Source organism: Columba livia, chromosome 1 (genome assembly GCF_036013475.1).
Source record: "Columba livia isolate bColLiv1 breed racing homer chromosome 1, bColLiv1.pat.W.v2, whole genome shotgun sequence".
Lineage (NCBI taxonomy): Eukaryota > Metazoa > Chordata > Aves > Columbiformes > Columbidae > Columba > Columba livia.
Genome location: NC_088602.1, coordinates 77,166,186 through 77,189,145, shown reverse-complemented (window position 1 = coordinate 77,189,145; position 22,960 = coordinate 77,166,186). Strand labels below are relative to the sequence as shown.

General features: G+C 47.3%; 1 protein-coding gene across 2 annotated transcripts in view; it reads right to left on the bottom strand.

The window, feature by feature from the left end:
* Positions 1–18,939, bottom strand: part of VANGL1 (VANGL planar cell polarity protein 1) — a 43,946-nt gene extending 25,007 nt beyond the window's left edge. For both annotated transcript variants that reach the window (XM_065063311.1, XM_065063318.1), the window contains exons 1-4: positions 18,815–18,939; positions 10,292–10,578; positions 8,410–8,536; positions 4,740–5,347 (exon numbers count right to left, since the gene is read on the bottom strand). In XM_065063311.1, the coding sequence (XP_064919383.1) occupies positions 4,740–5,347; positions 8,410–8,536; positions 10,292–10,374 (818 nt within the window). In that variant the 5' untranslated portion in view covers positions 10,375–10,578; positions 18,815–18,939. The remainder of the gene's footprint in view (positions 1–4,739; positions 5,348–8,409; positions 8,537–10,291; positions 10,579–18,814) is intronic.
* Positions 18,940–22,960: the final 4,021 nt, after the last annotated feature.

The following is a 22,960-nucleotide window of genomic DNA, read 5'->3' as shown; positions in this document are numbered from 1 at the left end:
TTTACTTTGTTTTGTGAGCATGTAGAAGCCATGAGATTTCTCAATATGAGATGGATAGCTCCTGCAGGGAAGGTATAGGCTCTCCAGAGACAGGTGCCTGTTTTCAGGAAGCAGCTGCTTTCTTCCTGTATTTTTAAATCCCAATTCAGCAAATTTTCATCCAAATGCTGATGGGTAACATGAGTACAAGTAATGTTCTAACAGATCTTGTCCACACAGAGCTGGTATTTCTGAGTACTAAGGCTTCGCTCGATTAGGTGGGCAGAGAACATTAACCAGTTCACAGCCATCTGCAAAAGCTGTATCCTGATTCCAAGGACCTCCCCAACCAGCTGGTTCATTGAGGACAGCCCATGCCAGGAAGGGCAGAAAAGCAGACTGAAGCTCTAAGTACTTCATACTGCCCAACACATAATGAACTGTCATGGCCCTGCTCCTCATATCCCTACTGCTGGGATGAGAAAGTCCCGCTCTCAGACATTTCTAATGTAAGAAAACCAAGACTACACAGGAGCTCAACACTCAGTCTGTGTGTAAGATCATTAATTACCACATGTGTTTGAAGCCATTCATTTTCTTGATCTGTCTAGACTAGCAAAGCTCTAGGGTGGGGAAAGATAATTCACTGTAAAGAAAGGGAATATGTTTAACATCCTAGTGACAGAAAAGGAAGGTTTTCTCATGCAACATCCTTCCTACATAGTTTCTGAGCCATCCAGAAGGAACTTAACTGTGGGTGACAGATGCCAGTGTCCCTGTCTGCAGGGACAAACCGAAGCCTCAGCTGCAAATCCCAGCCTCAGTTCACAAAACTATCAGCCTTTCAACAGAAAAGTTCTCTCCTGTCACTCTTTCCCACCTTTGTTCCCGCTGTCAAAAGTCTCACCAGCATACCCACCCAATCTCTCTCACATTTTCCTAGGCTTGACCTTTCTTGCATCTACTCTGTTCCCTGCTATTTACCCCTACATATCACCATAAAGCATTCCCGCTACATGGCAACCCTTCCTACCAGGAGCAGCAGAGCAGTCAGTGAGCTGAGACTTGGCACCATATTCACTGGAACTCCAATTTAATTTTTACCTCCCCCCGAAGCTCCTGAATCAGTGCCAAAGGGAACGCTCATTTTGGCAGTCAGGGCTCCCAGAAGAAAAGTTACAGCCAAAGTGCTAGGGGTGGGACCAAGACAGCCTATTAATAGGTTGATTATAATACGAATTTGGGGAACTACTCCCAAATATGCTTACCCTCCTGGACCCAGGGCCCTCAGGAGTGGATTGGAATACCTAACTCAGCACTTTCAGCTTCTTTGCTGCATTTGGAGCCAGGGAGAGTGGAAAATCCTGTCTGTACCCTGGCTGGCAAAAACATGGTTCTCTAGAAGGGTGGCTGAGCTATTGTTTTCTTCTCTTCTCCCCTACAAAACCTATTTTCCTCATAGTTACATAGCAGCTCCCTCTGCCTCATCAAAAATACCTAGAATTTGAAAACTTCCACCTTGGATTAAAAAGATTGGTATCTGCAATTTTCTTGTGGAAAATCCCGACCTATTTCAAGAGACAACACTGAGCAAGATAAGATGTCTCAACACTCCTTTTGCCACCAGCTTCTCCAGAGCCCACCGGACTGTTGAAACAGACAGACTCCATGGACAGCCAGGGAGCAAAACTTTTCAGATATCTGGGAGCGTGAAGAGGACCAAAGGCTGGACTGAGGCAGTAAGGCTTTGATTTCAGGAAGCAGGCAGATTGCTATACCTGTTTAAAACACGCTTCCTCCGTCCAGGTGGCAGCCCACAACCTATCTAAGCCCCCTTTACAAGTGCTGGGGTGAAGCAAGCACACACTGTGACAAGAGAGCCCAGAGGCAGCAAAAAGTAGTATATGCACACTCCACCATAGCTACAATCACCTCTCCAGCACACCCACAAGGTGACTTCTCCAGTCTTCCTGAATAATCCAAACTGTCCTTTCAAGTCTCCACATTTTCCCATCAGCATACCTTCAACTCCATCCCTGTGCCTCAGCCAGAAAGCCAACCAGAGGCAGCAGGCAGCTCCTTGCGACTCTGACTGACACTTCACCAACAAGCACGTCAAGACCTTTATGGAAACTTTGCAAAATTATGCTGCAAAGGTGTACAAAAGTTCCCAAATTTCTCACATTTTGCATAAACATCTCACAATCCTAAGCCTTTAGAAGCTGAAGGAGATAACTGCATTTACTACTTTCAGTGTTTATCACAACAGGGCCACACTCTGTGTCAGGACCAGCAGCTCTTGCCATTTGGATACAAGTAACTCTCCCTGTTGCTTGGAGAGAGAGAGAGAATGAGGTCTTCCTTAGTTGGGAGACACTTGGCCAACTCAAACCTACACAGTTCTACCTTTACCTTAGTAAAGATGGGAAGACACACGGCCTCCAAACTGTGTCAATACACATTACACTCATCTATGAGAAACTAAGGAAAAAGCAACAGTAGTTTACCATTATTAGGCACCCTTGACAGGACTCCTGTAACAGAAGACATTAAAACACCTACATGCTGCATAGTTTGGGTTCAATATGCCAAATAAAATTACAATCAGCTTGCCAACAAATTAGAAGTTATTACTTTTCATAAATCTCAGATTTCACCCTAGGCTTTTCAACTCTTTGCTGCCCTTGCATCACTCAAGACATTTCAAAACCTACATGCAAAGAGAAAATTGGAAAAAAACACCATTTCTAACACATGTGCACTGATTCTCAAGCAAATTCTTTGCCTCCGATGGCAAGGTTACTTACATGGTTAAAGTCAGGTAGGCAGATGTCTGCAGGCGTAGGATCTTAAATCCTCTGAACACAAACCCACAATCTAGCACCAAGCAACCTGCAAACTCTCTCAAACCAAACCTACTATATAGACTGGGTGTATATAGGTATATATATACATGTACTAAGTGTTCTGTGCAGAATTCACTTACGAGAGAACTACCCCGGCAAATGTCAAAGCACAAAGCTGTGGCACAGGGGAACTCTTTGGTAGTCATCTCTCCACCTCCCTAGTCTTAAATGCTCCACTGGATCTGTCATGTACTACAGAGGTAGTTTTAAGTTTAAAAAAATGTTTCACAAGAAAACCAGCAGAGATTATTTCATTTTTCAAACCCTGAAGGTGGCATTTCATTAAATCAAGGGGAACACTTCCATTACAGCAGGCCTCTCTTTCACATTTTACAGAGAAGGAATATAATAGGAGTCCAGACCTACTTCACCCAAAAGGCCTTGAGTTCTTCCAGTAAGCCAGAAACAACATCCAGGAGTCAACTCCCAGACTTGAGCTTCACCCACTAAATCTGCTTCAAAGCAATTCCACTGCTAAGCTAATGACTGCAGGAGACTGTTCCTACAGCAACTTAAACCAGAAGACATTAATCTCTCCATCTGCAATAGATACGCATGCCATAGGGGTCTGGACAGGATAAGCGGAACAGACGTTTAAGTGCATGTACAGTCTGAGGAATCATCTTCAGAGCTCAGCTGCTAGCTTAACAGAGCACAGGAATGAAGAGATTTCTAGAGAGCTTCACAGGACACAGAAACTAAGGAGACTGAGACAACTGTCCTTTCTTGCACCTTCGCTGAGGGAAGCATTAACCCCAGGAGGAAGGTGGAAGCAGGAACACACAGATCATACCTACAGACACTACACAACTCTCAAACGCTCCCAGATACATCTGACCCAGCAAACTGATCCATACCTATGAAAAAGAGAGCAACATGCTACAAAAACAAACCAGAAGCAGCATAGCAAGCACTGCCAAAAAAACACCTACATGTGCCCCAGCATTCAATTAAAAATATTCCTCCTAAATGCCTGAACTGCTGGGAGGTTTTGGCTGCATCAAGGCAGCTGCTTCAGCAGGACTAAACACTATTTCCCTCAGGGCAACAGAAAACTGTGGAAAACCACTGATCCTGGAAACAAGGGAGGAGTCCCCAGTCACTGGCAGCAGCCTTCAGATCCCACAGTGTAGCTACATGGCTAAGCCCTTCAAGGTAGGCCCAGCCTGTCACAGCAACAGGCTCCAGAGCACAAACACGTGAGCACAAGGACCTCAACTGGCCGCAAAAGTTGGACATAGGATCCAAACAACAGTGCTCCATCCGACCATGTTCACTGAGGTTCCTCACATGACTCTTGGCTGTGCAGGCCAATGAGGACACACGGACATTTTCAGCAGCACATTAGGTTGCTGAACGCTTCCTCATACTGGGCCAGTCGCTTCTCCCTTCAGACACTGCCACATGGGCTGGCCTGCTGTCAGCTGGCTCCAAGGAGCAATGCTCTGCATGGCCTGAAGAGCTGCTCTCAAATTGACATCGGGCCCCTACAGCCAAAGAGCACAAAGCCAGCCCCAGCCACACAAGGAGGCCTCTACCCTTTCCTCCAGCAAGAAGAATAGGCAAGAAGCCCAGAGGATGATCTTAAGGACCAGACTTAGACCAATGACCAGACTCAAGTTGCGCCATAAGCTCTTTTCATTTACAGAAAGGCACAGGACCCTTCCGGAGCAGGGACAACCCCTCCCACAGTTGCAGAAGGGAAGAGTTCGGTAACTCTGGAGAGACTCTAAGTCTCCCTTGCGGGAGGATTCAGCGACCAGTGACATCACATTTACAAAAGCACTTGATGCTTCACCTCACAGCATAGTCACGTTTATCTGCACCACTGGACTTCAAAGGGCTCGTACCTACCTTAAGTGCCCCAAGCTGTAGTATCGTGACTCCCCGTCGGTTGACCGAACTACTTTGACAGTGAACATGGGCTGCAGCTGCCGCAGCTCCAGAAGCACGATGGCCAGGTAGTGAATGAAGAGCAGGGCATCCACCAGAGACACCGCGTACTGCACTATTCCTTGGTAGTTGGTGTCCTTCGAGTCCAAGATGCGAACGCCGTAAAAGAGCCAGTAGGAAAACACAAACAGGAATATGAGGACCAACAGAAGGGCCCGAAACACAAACACCCTTGGTAAATCTGCCTTAGGCTGGCGGAAGAACAAAGCCCAGGTCCCAATCAGAAGAATGAGGAGTTTAAACGCCACAGAGATGAACAGTCCCTCACAGACAGTACCACACGGCTCCAGATCATCCCGCCACAGGATCTGGGGTAACAGAATGAAGGCGATGGGGGTAAGGAAGACAAGGAGTCCGAGAACAGCTGCCACGGTTAAGCCCAGGTAACGTTTGCAGTCCAACCCAACGCTGTCCTCCAGATCCTTACTGATACGGGCAATGTCCTCCTGGGAAATGCTGTGCTCAGAGGTGCCTGTGATTGCTGTTGTGGTCTCACCCCAGTTGTCATCCTGAGGGAAGAAGAAATAAAAATAATATTGAAACAATTAGGTTATTCCTTCCAGGTCTTCTGTTTTTCTATCCTGGAAAAATACTGCTACAGTAGACTTAAGTTCCAGAAAAAAATATATAGCAATCTTCAATACATTGAATAATCAATCATGAAAATTAATAAAGGTTTGGAGACAACAGCAACTTGTCCAAACCAGTGATTATAAACATTAGGTATTAAAAGCCTGTAACTGTAGAGCAGGTAGCTCAACTTGCTATGCCACTCGCTGTACCCCAGAGGTTCCTCTTCCAGCACACTTAATGAGTAATATCACATAACTGTTGGAAACTGCAGTAATCAACAGTTCCCATGTGCAGGGCAAGGACTAGCACCCTTCTAGCCCACAAATTCCACAGTGCAAGTACACCACAGAAGCACCTGGAAGGGAAGCTTTCATTGCAGTGTTTCAAGCCAGTTGTTGTTACACAATCAACAACATGTTCACACGTTTTTTCCATCTGTTGCAGAAGTAACTGCACTTCCAGCAAGTTCCTCCACTTTGTTTTCTTTTGTCCTCCTTTACAGTAACACTGCCCTCAATAGTTGACACATTCTAATATAAGTTTAGTTAAACCAACAAATCATAGGTGGTCAAAGGGGATATTTTCAGGTACGGGGCTTTAAATTTAGAGGATCCTGGACTACCAAGTAGCTCTGGTACAGTCAGAACATTGTGAGAAGCCACTCAGCCACAAAGAGGCTTACCTGAAACACACATGTCATTGTGGCAGTTGCACTCTTTCCCCCTCTGAGAACTGTTGTGGCAGTTGTACATCCCCCTCTCATTCAATGAGGCAGTTAATGGCTCTTTTTTGGGACCCTGAGTCGGTTAGCCAGGGTCTTTAGCAGAGGAGGAGCTTCTGGAATGCCCACAGCCAGATCTGATCAGACTATAAAACTGGGATCCTGCCAAAGATTCCCTCTGTGTGATCTTCTCGGAGCAGCGGGTCTGTGCCGGAGTCCTCCCCTTAGGCAGGAACACTATCTAAGGAAACTTTCTGAGATAGGGAGTGCCTCACCTCCTCGTTTGGGTGAGTGATAATCTACTGTAGTCCTTGCCGACCAGGCAAGTGTAGTCCTTGCCAAATCAGGTGAGTGTAGTATCTGGGGCAGAGGACTCTGGCTTTGTTTCTTGTGAGTGTGCGCATGCACACAGTGGATCCTCATTATTCTCGTTTGCTGCACGTCAATAATCTCCTCAACTGATATCTGAACCTTTATCTTATGTTATCAGAGGGATAACTAATTGTATAAACCCTGTTCTGGTCGCTTCATTAGCTGTACTTTTCCAGCCAGAATGTAGTCTGTTTTGGAACTTGTTTTGTCCCCTAAAACTGACTTTGAGGTCCCTCCGTGACAGCCATATAGTCAAGCTTCAGATTACATTACATTTTTCTGAAAGTCTCATCTCTTCCTTAGTTTATACCAGAGGACTTCTGCAAGCTAGTTCTCCCATCCCATGATGCCTTCAACTGATCCTTCCCAGTGCTGGTGTGGCCAAAGAGTTACACTGACATGTATGGATTTGACTCACAGCTGCTGGTGCAGTGACTCATACACATGAAGGCTCCTGCTGCTTCCCACAAATACACACCAAGGAGCAGCACAGCATGTGCTGTGTTGCTTGGCACCTGACACCTGAATGAGCATCGCAGCGACAAAGAAGCGCATGTTTTGCTCTTCCTCCTGCCCTCCCGAGTGTATGTTCCTGCAGCCTGTGTCACTAATAGGATTTACACCTTCCTAAGGACTCCTGCAGCCACACATGCTGATCAAAGCATTTTGTTCTAAAGAAACAGACATAGTTTTAGACCTTTACTCGCTTCCTTAACAGAATTAGAGGAAAGAGTCTCCAAGAATCTTTGGGAAAGGAATAGACAGGGACAGCACGACTACTTTGAACAACTCCAGGGATTCAACTTCTAATGTACTCTAAGACATGCATACCGCCCATGCCTAGAGCAGTAGGGTTTTGAGACAGACCAGCCACAGTCAGCATAATGAATTAATACGAGGTTTTTTTTGAGTCACTTCTAACCAAAAGTGAAGCCTCAGAAGAGATATCTGCATTGTAGTATGTCCTGAAAGGCAGCATAATCCTATCACATTTCCCTCTTTGCTAGTGACTCCAGTAAAGCAACCTAAGCATTTCAACTATTTTATGTTTATGCACAATACAGCTCTGCATAGTTTCCTCCATTTGATGGACTGAGAAACTCCGCAGAAGAGAGAAGGGACAGAAACACCACAGCAGCTTAAGAATACAGCCCAGAAGACAACAGGCAACCCTAGTCCCAGCCTACCTCTTATAACACCTCTTCCCACTTTAAGTGGCACAAGCAAAAAACTGTGCAATTATATATGGATAAGTCTAAATCCAGCCCAGGAGGCACTGAAACATCCTGCACTCTATGTCTTGCAACAACATCCATCCTTTGAAAATGAATATGCACCTTTACATCAACTGCCAGAGCAGAGAGAGTACTGGATCCATCCTAGGTGCAATCTAAAGTCAGCATTATTTCATACTTTATTTAGCCCAGTGTTAATATACCAGCTTTCACTGAGTTCACCCTCCTTCCAAGCTATTTCACATTAATTTTACATTTCTTGCCTCCCTTTCCTACTGGGATACTGGTCCCAACGTGTTTTACATGATTACCCAGAGCAAGTCCTGCTTAAAAACTAAAGTGCACATACAGGTGAAAGGGCTGACCTGAAAAAATGCACAGTGAGATGATGGAAACAAGATGTTTCTATAGAGCTTGGCAGATGACACTCTGGAGACAAAGGCAAATTAGTGCCTCAGGAGTACTCACATCAGCACTGGTGCTGTCAAAAATAATGCTCTCGGAAAAACACAAAACTGATTGAGACCTTGGCTTTATGCACGAATAAAGGACAGCTATGATTCTTTACTAACAGCACATGAGCAACATTTTTTCTCCTATTCACATGTAGGTAAGTCATATGCTCTATTCCAGAAACCACGCTCCACGTTTGCATTCATTCCCTCCTTACCTGGCCCTCCTCTGCCCGAGAGGCGTCGTTCCCAAGCAGCGGCTCTGCAGGAGGTGTCTGGATAGTGACGGACTTCTCAGACCGACTGCCATCTTTGCTTCGCGGTGATTTGTGCCTGTCCCGACTCCTTTTCCAAACAGAACAAGAGAACAACATTACCGGACAGTTTCTGGAGCAAGGCCTGGAACCTGCTACACCTCTGCCTGCAGCAGGTGCCCTGAGCATTAGGTTGTAGTCGTGCTTGCCCATGTCTTGATCAGTACTTGTCAACTGGTGACAAAAAAGCTTTGGAACTGGTAGAAAGGGACCTTGCCCAGAGCAGCCTACAACCTGGTGGCTGGCACAGTCTACCTCCTCAGTAATCATAGAGCAAAGGGGACAGGGGTACATCTCTGCCACCTCAGCTTCTCTCAAAACAGCTTCTGCCAGTCCCGCACGTGAAAGGGAAGCTCGTATTCTCCAAACTGGTTACTCCATTCCATATTAACTCATCTACACAGCTCCCCACCTGCAACAAATGCCTCACAGGGACACCGGGAATTAATCAACACAGTTTTAGGTCCTGCAACATGGAGTCTTGTCAACTAGGACTTTAACATTGCAGTACAACTGGTGAAGCCTATTTCCACTGGTTAATAATCCCCAGTCAACCTTTTATAAAGACAGCAGGAACATCAAGGGTACCAGGGTAGCGCTGCCTTCCAGAGTACCCTTGTTAGACCTCATGGCTTCTCACCTGAGAACATCTCAAGATGAGCTAAGCCCCACCCAATCTGCTCACCAATATTTTCCTCCCTCTTCCTGCCTGCACAGAAAAGCAGCCTTTGCACCAGACACACTCACTGTGCTCGTGGACCAGCCTAAAGCTCGGGAGCATCCAGTGTCCCAGCTCTGCTCTCTCCAGTGCACCTCTCTTGGAATTACCAAAGCCCAAAGGTCTCATCGGATGAGACTTTTTCCCGTTCACAGGGAGAGGCTCTAGAATTTTTTTATGTTGTTTTGGGAACTTTGAAGGCTTTTTTCCACATTGCATTTTAAGTTCCAAGGGGCAACCCATGTTGGAGGCTAGGGGTGTTAAAGAAGGGAGGAAAGGCAAGCAAGAGATGGTTTACTCAATAACTGGACTGCAAGCAAAGAGACTTCATTTCCTAGAAGAATTCTTTTTCCAGCCACATAGGATAACTGCTTCTGAAACGCAAAGTTATTTTGAACCAGCTCAGTTCTAAGTTGTGAAGACTTTAATTAGCACACATTCTGCATGTAAAACTAATGATGATGCAGGAAAAAAAAAAAAGGATAACATTTCCAAGTAATTGGAAGTTTTAGAGCAAGATCATTTTTGAGGATGCTGAACTACCACAACAGAGAAAACTTGCTATTCAAGTTCAGAAGAGCCTGATTTCTAATCCAATCAATGCTGATAAAAGACTTCTTGTGGACTTCAGTAGCACTAAAATTCTATTAAAAAAAATCCCAACACACCAGCAACAGAGTAGCCAGGAGGGCAGTGGGGAGAGATAGGAAACATCATTGTTACACAATAAAGAAATGGCATCAGCAGAAGAGTAAACAACTGGCAATTATCAGTTTAGAAAGTCTGACATGTCTTCTCCCCAGAGACTCTACTCATTATTTGCTTATGCTGGCACTTTCTCAATCTTTCTGGCCATACATGACCCCAGAGTGCATCCAACAGGTTGAACATCATTAAATTAGCAGCATTATTGCTTCCAGTCTCCTCACTAGGTTCCTCATGAGGACTCTATGGACGTATCATCTCCAGAGCTGCGGCCCCGCCGATTCCGTCCCGGTTTACAGTTATTTTCCACTAGGCATGTCCTAACTTAGAACAGCAAGTAATTAAAAATAAGCATTTCCTTACCCTTGTCTGTGGGCTTTTTTGGAGTGACCTGAGTAGTGGGAGTATCCCGAATATGTTGATTCTGTATCCATTGCAGCAGACATCTGCACGGAAGAGGCACAGATGTTACTTAGCAGATGAGTTCCTGGTGCTCCCAAGGTGGAGTCTGTGGTAAAAGTGCTTTCCTGGGTACTCTTTGCTTCCCCGTCATCAGTGAGGCCTGGTCCTCAGGGAGCGAGTGAGCTTCATTTACAAGGCATCCGACCACAGGGGAGGGAAGGGAGGGTGCTTGGCTCCTCACGATCGACCTAAGGAAAGATAAATGGGCATGGAAGTGCACTCTAAGCAAAGCAAAACAGCATTCCTACTGCGGCAATTCCCTCACCCCAGCTACATGTCACAACTCACGTACTGTGCCCAGTCCGCAAGCCCATTCTGGCCAATATCTCTCCAGTCCAGAGAAATATACGCAGTTGTAGAGCTTTAAATAAGCTGATAACATATCTCTGTTTTGCCAAGTCTAGCCCTTTCATCTAAAAATACAGAAGACTGCGTAAGTCATCACCTGGAAAAGACAGTGACTTGGAGAAGGCTCAGCAGCCTAGATACAGAAACTCACCCCCAGAAGAAGTACCAGGCTCAACTTCCATACCCACATTCTCTTCACCTGTATAGCACAGAGCCCAAATACCCCCAGATTCAGAACAGCAGCATTGTAGCCTATAAACAGGGGCAAGGGGTGGGGGGGCAAGGGTGACTTTCATAAGAGAAAATGAAGGAGAGGATCAGACCACCGTGTCTGAACCTGCTTTGTTTTCACAACTGCAAGGTGTGCCCATTTCACAAGCATTAGTTACTATACAATCAATGGCACTACGAGCACCTCCCTTTCTTTATAACCTTTGCCTCCAGAAGCTAATTTGGGCCTTGAAGAATTGAATTTTATTAAAAATTATAACTATATATACACATGCTAATAACACTGAGGAGAGCTGATTAGAGATCATACCTAGCTTATATGGGCCAACACTTCTTACAACGTAGTTCCATTTGGAACAGAAGCTTATGTCTCATCAGTAAAGAGCAGAAGAGGGTCAGTTTTCTGGAACAACAGCAGGGCAACATCAGAACAATTCCTAAGAGTGACATGTCAAAACTCCTGAACCCTGAAGGGAAGAAGGGTGGATGTCAACCCCCTTATCCACATGCACATCCTGCGTTAGGTGGGAAGAAAAATGGAAACAATGGGAGTTTGTCACCCGTTTGGGAAAACACATGCAACTGGTGAAGAGGTGCAGATGGAGGGTTGCAGCTAAGGTACCTTGGCACAGCCCAGAGTTTGGCACAAAGGAGCAGCCTCACATGCCTCCTGCCAATGCTGGTGGAACGGAGGGCCACAGCCATGCCACACTTCCAGAGCAGGCAAAAGACCGCTTTAAAATTAAATTAGATCCCTCCGTTATTTTCTGCTCACAGCGGTTTTCAAAGCTGTTAGCAATAAACCACTGCTTTCCGCCTTCTCCCTCCCCAAACACCGAGGGACAACAACAGAAGTCATGCTTTGTACTAGTCCAACTATTCTTTCCAACCATAAGATTCCTCCATTAACACCTCCAGAAAAGCCTTGTAAGCAAGCAGAGAGCTCTACCACATGCAAGCCATGCCAAAGAACAAAGCCTCTTCCCCACAGGGTTCCTTGGCTGGCGGTGCAATCTGCGACGACGTGAAGCAGCGTTCTCGCTACACCGGGAGCTGTATACCGGAGGTATTTGCACAACACTTGGGCTAGCCCGGGCTCTTGGGAAGGAGAAGGCTGAGGGAGACCTTTAGTGTACATGTATCCCCTGGCTCTAAGGCCATATCGTGCCTTGAGAAAGCTCCTTAAAGGCAGCAGAGAATCTGGGAAGGACAAGTAAGGATGGGAGAGAAAGGCCTGGTTTTGGGAGGGGAGGAAATAGGAAGTATTTAAGCATATCAAAACATAAAGCCAAGGCATGGCACAGTTTGGAAATTGCATCATTACTGTATCAGGAATAAAAATCCCCCAGCCTAAGACACATGATGTTAACACTCATCAACTCCTTTGACTTGCACAGAGCCTGCAACTTATGGCTCCAGCAATAGGCTGGGACTCATTAAACCTGTTTTTTACCCCTGCCCTGCTAGGCAACCTTGGAAAAAATCCTTCCTCTCTGTCTGTCCTTTCCCAATAAATGGCGGTGAGGCCACCACTGCCTTGTCTTCAAAAAGCACTATGATACCAATAGAGATGACTACACAGGACCTTACTAAAACTAGGCATTACAAAACAGAAACACCCTCAGTTGTACGAAAGGTGATAACAAGGCTTGAATCACTGCCTGTTTGTGACATTACTAGAGACCCTTTGAGAACAACAACTGTCTTCACAAACACATACCACCACATTACAGAACAGGGAAAGCAAGGAGAGCCGTTGGCATACACATTTTTTTTTAAGCTTCTAGAAAGTATCAACTCCTAGCCTTCCCCTTGAACCACAAACAAGATTTGCAACCCCCAAACCACCTCCTAGACAGAATAAGCAGAGCTGAGACAGAGACAGGGAGCAGAGCCCTCCCATTCCCAGCAGCACAGGGTCACACTTCCCTGGAAATGTCAGAGAACGTTTCAGCAGGTAGACAGAGGCTGCTGTGGAAATGCACGGGCTGCCTAGACTGGAACTGTGAGCAAGCAGTGCCCATCTGATGGTGGGAGAATGTGGCAGCGCTGGGCATCAGGCACAGAAAGCAGACTTGTGGGAGGACCAATGCAGGAACATCAGGGCAGGCTGGGTCATGCCAACTTTAGTTTTCTGTGTAAACAAGAGCAACGGTTTTGACGCAGCCCTGTGAAAAGTCAACAAGAAGGGCCTCAAAAAACGTTAAACCTCTTGGACTGTTGTCAAAAGCAGTAAGATGAGGATGGGGACTCTGCACCACCTCATGACCCCAGCTGCAGGATACACTGGTGGCTAAACAGATCTTCCTGCCAAGGTGGCTGCTGGGAATAAAATACTTCTTCCCACCTTCAGCTGGAAAAAGCAGAAGCTTTGGTGCTCAACGGAGACAGGTCTTCAGCAAGGTTTCCTAGATTCGGTCAACAAAGGACAGCCTGGGCTGCTAGCCAGACACCACTCCCAGTCTGAGCAGGATGAGATGAAGAAACCAAGGAGGGAGGAGCACCATCCAAACACGCGCTCCTCATAGCCAAGCCAAGAAGGTTACCTACCTCCTGGTCTATTTTACAGCAGAAAGGGGATCAGCCTCACCCCAGAAAAGCTTTGGGAACTACCAGGGAAGAGCCAGAGAGAGGACCAAAAAAAATAACACTCTAAACTACATTTTCAGGTTGGAGATCTTTCAATGGCATACACAGATGTCAGCCCTGGATTAGCCACCACCTCAATAGTGCACACCACTAGAGCCTAAGCAAAGGTGCTGAAGACAAGCTGTATGTGTGTCCTATGTAGCACAACCATATCCAAGCTAAGCACAGTACTTAAACACCTCCACTACTAAACCACTATTGATGACTCTTATCATACCCCTCTGGCCAAGGACAACTGCTGCCTGAAGAAGCAGCCCCATCATTTGGGGCCTCATCCCTCCACAAACAAGTGTGAATGGAGAGCCCAATTTAGCCAATTGAAACGGCTTCACAAAAGATCATTACATCTTGCAGGATGCCACTGAAGGCATGCTCTGTTTGCAGAGCTGCTGGCCCTGTCTGAAAGAAAGCTCCTCTGGCCTGAGGGTACAGTTGTATTTCAGCACTGACAAGAAAGCTGGTTTAAGTAGCTTCCACCTCCACACCACGGTTCACCACTCTTGGTTGTGTCAACACAATTCTCAGGCAAGCAAACAGCACCGCTGAAAAACAAAACAAAACAAAAATCCCTTTTCTCCCCCTCGCCACACTTTTGTCTTGGATCCTTTCCGCGACCTAGTTCACAGCGCAGCCCCAAACAGCAAAACCAACAGCAGTGCAAGCGAAGGGCTGGAGGGGAGACGGGGATGTCTCCTCCGCTCCAACCAGGGCACTGTGTCACTGCACACCCAGCACTTCGCTCCCAGCAGGGCCGGCACTCTCACTGTGCCTTTCCCGTAGCATCCTTCTGTCATCAACAAGCACGTACTAGATGGGAAACAATGCTAAGGATACTCCAAAGGAAATTTTGGGACTCTCTTCTGGCAGTAGAGAAGGCTGCATCCTGAATGACAGTGGAGAAATGTAGCTATCCCTGAGTACTGCAGAGATCACTGTAATTACAGTTTCCACGCAGCTACACAACTCATTGTAACTCCCTCTTTTCATAGGCTCATAAATCTCCAAAAAGAGTTCTTTTGAGTAACTATTTTCCATGCTGGGAGCCCAGTCCCATTTCCAGTGAAGTTTGCTTTGTGATCATCTTCAAGGGAGCGTAGTTTGGCTCCCAGCCCAAGGGAAATTTAAAAGAGCAAGTTACATCTTTAAATCAAAGACGGCAAACGCAAACAAGAACACTCTTTTACATCCCATGCCTTCCCAATGGATTTTCCCCTGTTAAGTCGAGGCAAATAACTCCAAAGCTGCTCAGCTTTGAAATCCTTGTCTGTACAGTTTCAATCTTACCCTTTTTAAAGCTCACAATCAGAGGTGATTTACCAGTCGGTTCATGAAGTTACATATATTTGGGAGTGCCATATGGAGCACGAGCAGCCACAAGTGTCCGCGAGGACGTGGGCACGTTCGGCTCCACACGCCGTCAGCCTCGCTTGTTAAACAGCACCAGCTGTCTATAGGGTAACGGATGCCCACGAGCCATCGCGCCAAGAAAGCTTTTTTTCCTTCATTCAGTGAAACGAAGAGCTTTACAAATTAAACATGCAGAACCCCAAGAGCTAAGCTATGGGATAGCGTATGGGTTCAAGAGAGAAAATAATTAAAAGGTGGCTAAGCAGTGAGGAAGCCTTCCGACTCTGGCATTAACTTGGCTGCATGGTAGGGCTGCAGCGTATTCCTATTATTCACTTCAGGAAAAACTGCAAGTTGCGTAACTTGCTATGTTTGACTGCATGTATAGTAAGACCTATGAGCAATGCCACAGGAACCTTCTGCTTTTGAATTTCCTGAGCAGGCCCCGATCCAGCCATTTGATCTGTACGCACAGAAGTCCGCCCATGCTAATCTACTCACAGAGCCAAGGATTTCAGTTTTAATGACCAATGAGCTTTTGGAAACAAGTTTGTTCCAAAAGCTTTCTATTTATTTTTGCATGTCATTAAATAATGTTAATTTTGGCCTTGAACATATGTGTAAACCCGGACTTTTATTCTACAGCAGTGGCTCTTGATTTGCAAGCCCCTCATCCTAAAAAAAACATTCAGTACTCAACAAATTCAAGCCTTTCAGCAATAGGTTCTCTTTCCTTTTTTTCTCAGAGGCTTCCTGGAAAGATTTCATAGGTCCCTGGGAATTTCCAGCCCCTAGGCTGAAAACCATTAGTCCATGACAGGGATGTTTCAAAAAGAAGAGTCACTTGGTTAAATGAGGCAATCCACCTGCATGTTTAATCAGAGCATGTGACAACACAGGTCTGAAAAGACAGCAAGGCTGTTCCAATTGACAGCAGAAATGCGCGGCCACAACCACCAGCCGAGTAAGCGGTGTTTCCAAAAGAGAAGCCCCAGCTTCTTGCCTCCCAATTACACAGCTGGAAGTTGGGAAGTTTTACACATGGGACTAATCAGCGAAGCACCTCCCTGGAGGATCTCCCTTACCCAGGCCAAAAACCTGCACTGTCCAAGTTTTTGAAGCACAACCCGCACTCAAGTCTGTAGTGTAAATTACACCTCAGCTGTCGTGCTGTCAGACTCGTGAAATCTCACGCTTCCTTGCTCATACATCTCTCCTGTGTTGCTAGACCTTCAAGTGCCGCTCTCAACCCCAGAGCCACACAACACGGTAGAAGGTACTGTGGTCTCACCCTCACGATACTAGAGCACCTTGGACCGTGCACAGGACCGCAGTCTTCCATACTGCCATATAAAGCCCTACAGCCTTACTGAAACAAACGGGATTCTTCGGACTCTGCCTATACAAGGAGGTAGTACCTGTAACTTTATTTTCAACGTTTACTTTCAGCCATAGCATCTAGATACTGAGACAGCATTAAAGGCTATAAACTACAGAAGGTTTCTCTGTTGAATGTGCACCCCCTTCTTTAGAATACTGCATGTCTTCCTGCATTTTCTACTAGAAGTTAAAAAGAAAAACAAATCTACAGACCCTGATCAAATTCCCAGTACACAACACAGTGGGACTCCACAGTATGGAGTCTCCTGTCTCGCTCCACTTGCTCAATCCTGTACAAAGGCAACGCCATTCTGACCTTGCAAGGAGAAAGGGAAAGGGTGCTAACCCCTGAGGAAATAACTACTGTGTTTTTAATTTGACCTATTTCAGATAATACTGACAGCTAAAGACAAATTAAAAGAAAGCATGAGAGTTTTCACAAGGGTTCATTTTCTCCCTCTGCCAACTTCCCCAGTGACAGTACCAGATATGGAGGAGTGTGACACTGTTTCACACCAGCAGAACTGGACATCGCAGTTCCCCTCTCTGGTCTCTATCTACACTGCACAACATGCCCTATAGCAGCAAAGCCACATTTCTGATACCACTCTTCACTTGGTTGTCAGAGATGGGGTTGGAAGGAAGGCCAGCTACCACAACAATACAACATGCAGTTTTTCTAGGACAACTACAGTCATCTTGGTAGCATTTTGCTAGTACAGTATTCCAGTCTCCTGGTAACAGTAAGCCCTCCATAAGATAAGGGCCACCAAGAACGTTGCCACTGCTCACCAAAGGCCAGCAGCAGACGCAGGGAGCTGCTGGCCCATGACCATGGGCAGTCAGATGCTTGCCTGGGTGGTTTCAACACAGGCTGGAATCCCTTCAAAATTTCAGCTCGTAGGGAGCACTCTTAAGGGATGCTTTCTGTAAGACCCTATTCATCATTTATTTTCAAAATTAACAAGTTAAACGATCACAGAGCCAACTCTGGTCCCATAGCCACAGCCAGCTACCTAGCCAAACCCCAGAGGAGGAAAAGAGCCAAGCGCAGTCAAAATGAAACTCTTCAAAGACTGTAAAGCATTGCTGAAGCTCTATTTCCCACAACTCCTCTCCTCAAAGTCAGGATGCCCTGGTGATGGGCTCACAAGAAACGTTATCACAGAATACACTCAGCATCATCCTAAATTGCTCTTCCAGCCAGTGTAACTGATTTCTTAACTCTTTCTCTTTGCAAAGCTCTTGTGGTCAAGTCCATATTGACAAACCCAGGGCCAAAAAACCCCACTACTTCAAACTGCCACAGAATTGCTAAGCAAGCGCCCCCAGAACAAAAGCCTGCCATCAAGGCATTCATGCTTCCATAGACCCTGCAATCAAAGAGTTCAGCCCTTGGCATAAGAGAGTTCGTTTATAACCCTGACAGCCTTCTAAATAAGAAAACAATGCTGCTGTTTCACAGTGGCTCTCCAAAGCGTGCTGTTACTGGAACTGAACAGCTACAGCAATAGCTTTGCCCTCTATTGGGCACACTCTGAAGCGTTCAGGTACGCGTCCCAGGCCAGCACTGCCAAGGCGCAGAAGGAGACTTCCCTCTCCACCGCTGTTGTTGAGGAAAATTTATCTCCAGCCATGGGAGCTTCCCCAGGCCATAACTTGCTGAACGGACACAACCCTTCAGTCCTGCGAGCCCGTGACTATGTGCATCGCTTTGCCAACCAAACACAGTTCTAAGCAGAGCAGCGTGACTGTGCCCTCCCTCCACATGGCAGTGACCCCCGCACTGCCCAGTACAATGAACCACGGCATAAAGCAGCTTTTTTATACAACCTGGGCATGCGAGACACCAGCACAGCCTTCACCACAGCATGAATCCACTTGTGCTGGTGTGTTAGCAGCGCGGTTTCCTTCCTTCAAAGGCAAGGCTTGCCAGGGAAACTGCTGCCCACCCTGATGGCTACACCTACAGCCCACACCGGCCTTTGAGTGCTGTACCCGGGGAAGCTGAGGTCTCTCCCACCCGCAGCACCGGAGCCGCGACCCGCGGCCCCAGCAGCCTCACCGCGGGCAGGGCAGCGCCACGGCTGCCCGGCAGAGCCCCGGCCGGCTGAAGGGAGGCCCGGCGGCTGCCCTCGCCCACCTTTCCCCCTCCGCTCAGCCACGGGAACCGGCACCCAGCCGCCCCAGGAAGCGCCGGGACACAGCGGGGTACCCTCGCAGCCGGCACCAACGGAGCCCGGCCGGGCTCTGAGCGCCCTCCCGGCCCGGGACGGACCCCTGCCGCCAGGCGCCAAAGAGGCTGTCCCAGCGCTACTCCCGCCGCCCCGGCCCGGGCACCGTGGGGCGGAGAGGGCGGCGGGGTCCCGGCGGCGGGAGGGCGTGGTGGAGGGCAGGGGTAGCACCGCCGCCCCACACGCCACCCTCATCCCCGCACATGCAGGCAGACAGACATACGGACGGACTCACCTCCCACCCGCGGCCGCCCCATGCCGCTCCCGGCACCGACCCGCCGCCGTGCCGTCCTCCCCCGGCGGCGGCCGCCGTCGCTGCTGCCGCCGCTTTCCGCTTCCTGTGCCCGGCACCGCCCCGCCCTGCTCCCCCGTCCCTCCCCCGCCGGCAGCTGCACCGCCCCGGCCCCGCCAGAGCCACATCCCCTCCGAGCGGCGTTTCCTTTCCCGAGAAGCGGCCGCCCTGGCTCCCACCGGGACCTCAGCCCCCTTGCCTGCCCCTGGCATCACCCAGCCGGCCCTCGCTGGAGCCCTACGTGGTGGGGAGCCCGGGCTGGACCTGCTGCTCAACCCTTCCAGGCCTGATTTCACCCTGCAGTTCTGTGTCGTCTGCACCTCAGCTCTTACAACATGGTCCCTCATATCTCCTGCTGCTGCCCCTCCTTCTGAGACCTACCCATCGCCCTGCTCCTGGGCACCCACCTCCTGAGCCCCACAGCCCCTCCGAGGCTGAGCCCTTCCTACATCTCTCTTCCACCCAGCCTTGCCTCCTGCCTGTCCTTATGCCATCACCCTCTCCCTCAGCCCTTGGAGCTCCCCCATCCAGGACAACCACGTTCTCATGTTTCTCTCCAACGCCATGTGCTAGGCACTGTAGCACCGAGCCTTCGGGACAGCTTGGTCATTTCCTCCACTTGCGGCCTGCAGCTGCAGCAGACTTTGCCCCTTGTCACAAGAGGCCTGCAATGCCCCTCAGGGAGAAAGGCCTGGTTTGCCCAAAGCCTCTAACAGGCTGCCCAAAGCCCGCCTTGGGCACAAAATTCCTTACACTGCTTGCTCTGGGCAGCTGGAGGGGGAACACACAGAGTTCTATGTGCCATGCAACCACCTTTTCCGTATTCAGATGTTGCTCCTTTTTCATTTCACCTCTGGGTCGTTTTACCCTTTAAAAGTAGTTTTCGGGCTGTACAATGAAACAGCAGCTGGGAATACATGAAGAAAATCTAGACCTCCTAGATTCCAGTCCCACACTTTGAACTAATCAAGAACAATCCAGTCTACAAAGGGAACAAACGCAGAAGATACTCAAGTTATTCCTGTCAGGTAGTTTCTCTGTTGCATTGTTGTGGGTGCTGTAGACATCTTTTATTTCTCCTCTCAATCCCTTTTTCTGAAACCATGCTATGGTTTGATTTGTGGCACTTGCGCCGTACTCAACACTCGTACAACATGGAATGACTTTACAGTGGAACAGTCAACGAAGAATTAGAAGAAAAGTTTTCATATCACTCTGATTTGGTAGTTACATTTCCTCCTGCTTCGCATGGCGTACATGCTTACCCAAGCCTGTGACGGACTGGCAGAAGCTGATACCAAGTGATAGGCTCCGTCTTGTACTATGCATCTACATGTGTCTAAACTTGCCCAAGGCCCCAGTACCCTGCTGCATTCCAGGCGATGGCCCTGCCCTGGAAAAGCATCTGACACCTTGCTGAAAGCTCTCAGCCTCGCTGGTTGCTGATGGCTCCCCACCACTTGACTATCATCACAGGGTTTGCTTCCTCCTGGCTCAGAGGTGGGGGAAACGTGATGAAAGACAACAGGCTAGAGTTTATGCAGGCTGTGCGTCAGGCACGGCAGAGACTTGGTGCAATGAGGAAGGTTTGACCTGCGCTCAGTGGGAAAAGGGGAGATGCCGCCCCAGCCTGAAAGGCTATGGAAACTCAGGGGGAAACTTTAACAAGGGAAAGGGCACTTTGTCAAAGGTCTTCAACTGGACTGCTTTGAAAGCGACCAAGAAACTCCACTGCTAAGTCTGTATTTCTTTTCCTGCTACGCTAAATGATTTCTAAATACTGGTTTCATGGGCTAGAGCAGCAGGACTTGTTGCAGATGCCCACAGAAGGGAGATTGCTAAGAGATCTTACCTGGGGATGCATATAAACCTCAGAGAGGACCAGCACCTATGTCTTGTCCAGACCTAGCTGGTATAGATACCCATTAGACCCAGCGGTGAGGCCCCCTGGCACCCAGCTAGGTCAAGCTGTCACACAGAATGTTGACCAAGGACGCATACACTGAAGAGAGGCTCAGGGGCAGATGCTGAGGTACCGTTACATGCTTCTCTCTCATCGTCTGTTTAAACCACTGAGACATGAGGAAATCTTTTGCCTGAGTCGAGCTACTTGTGTGGTCGGGTCATAGTTCAAAAATTTGTAAAGTGCTATGCTCCTGAACACAAATGAATAGGTGAGATTAGATCTTTTTTTTAGATTACCCAGAACAGATCTCATAGATTCACAGAAGAGTTTAAGTTGGAAAGGACTTCTGGTGATCGGCTAGTCCAGTCTCCCCCCTCAGAACAGGATCAACTAGAGCAGGTTGGTCAAGGCTGTGACTAATTGGGTTTTGAGCATCTCCAAGGATGGAGAGGGCACAACCTCCCTCTTCAGCCTGTTACAGTGTTTGAACATCCTCACAGTTGTTTTTTTTGTTGTTTTGTTTTGGTGGGTTTGTTTGTTTGTTTTCATGTTTAAATGTCATTTCATGTATTTCAGTTTGCACCTGTTCCCTCTTTTCCTTTCACTGGATATCAGCGGGAAGAGTCTGCTCTCTCTCTTCTAGCATCATCTATTGTAAAGTGGTGAGAATTTTCATGCAATTTGACATGTAGGTTACACTCTTAAGTCATATCTTTGCTTAAATATTTCCTCTTTTTTTTTTTCCTTCAGGACCATTAGATTCTCTTAGAGTTAAATCCATCTAGTTACCCTTGTATTTTTCTACTGATCATTTATGTGGGCCAGATTCTGCCTTCTTTGGAGGCACATATATAAAATATTTTTTGTTAAGATACTGAGGCTGAATTTGCTGTAGATTTTCTCCATCACCTTGGAAACCAGTCTTCCTCTTTCCTTCCCCAAAATCCAGACTCCACCTTCCCTAACACACAGTGACATATTCAAATAATTTTTGTCTGTGACATAATTCAGTGACAAAAATCACGTATCTATAGGTGTCCGTGAAACCTGATTTTTTTTTTAATGTTTTTTTACTGTTTCCTGAGTAGAATGAAAAGATAATTTTTAAGTTACAGACCACAGAGATTCCTCCCCAAAGACAGAATTTGTCTGCACGATGCTTTGAGAATCAGAGGCAGTGTGTTGTCAAGTAAGGAACATAAGCATAAGCGGAGCCAACACAAGTACAAATGTCATTCTGAATTACTGCTTGTTCTTATATGGTGTGAGCTGGAGCCTCCACCATGGGCTGGAGAGGGAAGTTTTTCACTGAGACTGGATGCCCCTTTCTAGTTCCTCTCTGATGAAACTGCATGTATAACCCATCTGAACTGTGCATGATCTTGCTCCGTGCCGCTGACCTCAATCTAGGAGCAAGCATCTCAAGTTTAAGTAAACGTGCAATGACAGATATGCACAAGGAGCCACATTTCACCCCTTATGCTGCAGAAAATCTTGTTCAGAGGAAGAGAAAGGCCAGAGCGACACGACTACAAAAGAACACCTTCCTTCCCTTTTGGGGTGGTTGCTATTTAGAAAGGGAAAATGCGTAGTACTGCACAGCTGAAGAAACAGCATGACACATTTATTTTGCATAGCAACTTGCATAAAATCTACTGAGCCCTCTTTATGGAATTAATTATCCAAAATACATGATTTCTGCCCACATAAAGAGAAATGGAGGTGGGCAGCAAACACTAGAAAAACTTTGCTTGGCTGAGATTCTGCAAAACCCAGTTAGAGATCCAGTTGAAATCTTACTTCCGTCTCAACACACATAGAGAGGTAGGACTTTTATTTGGGTTCAGCAGATTTAAAGAAAGAATATTGTTTTAAAAGAAAAATATCAACCCCCCCCCCCCACTCCAGTAGCATTTCCTAAGTAAATTTAAAGGGGAAAAATAGATTTCATCTCTACAGGCCAAGAGGACTAGAGGGAGAAAACATATTTTGTCTGACTTGCCCCTAAGTTAGAGGGCTACAATTCACTGCATACCATGACCTTTCCTCTTGTGTGTGCCAGGGACCTCTCAGCCCCCTGTAGACCTTATCTTAAAGGGTAAGGGACATTAACAGGCAGGTAGTCATGCCCTCCTGTCCTTTATAACTCTAGTCAGAGTTACAGCAGGGTGGTGGGCACAGGA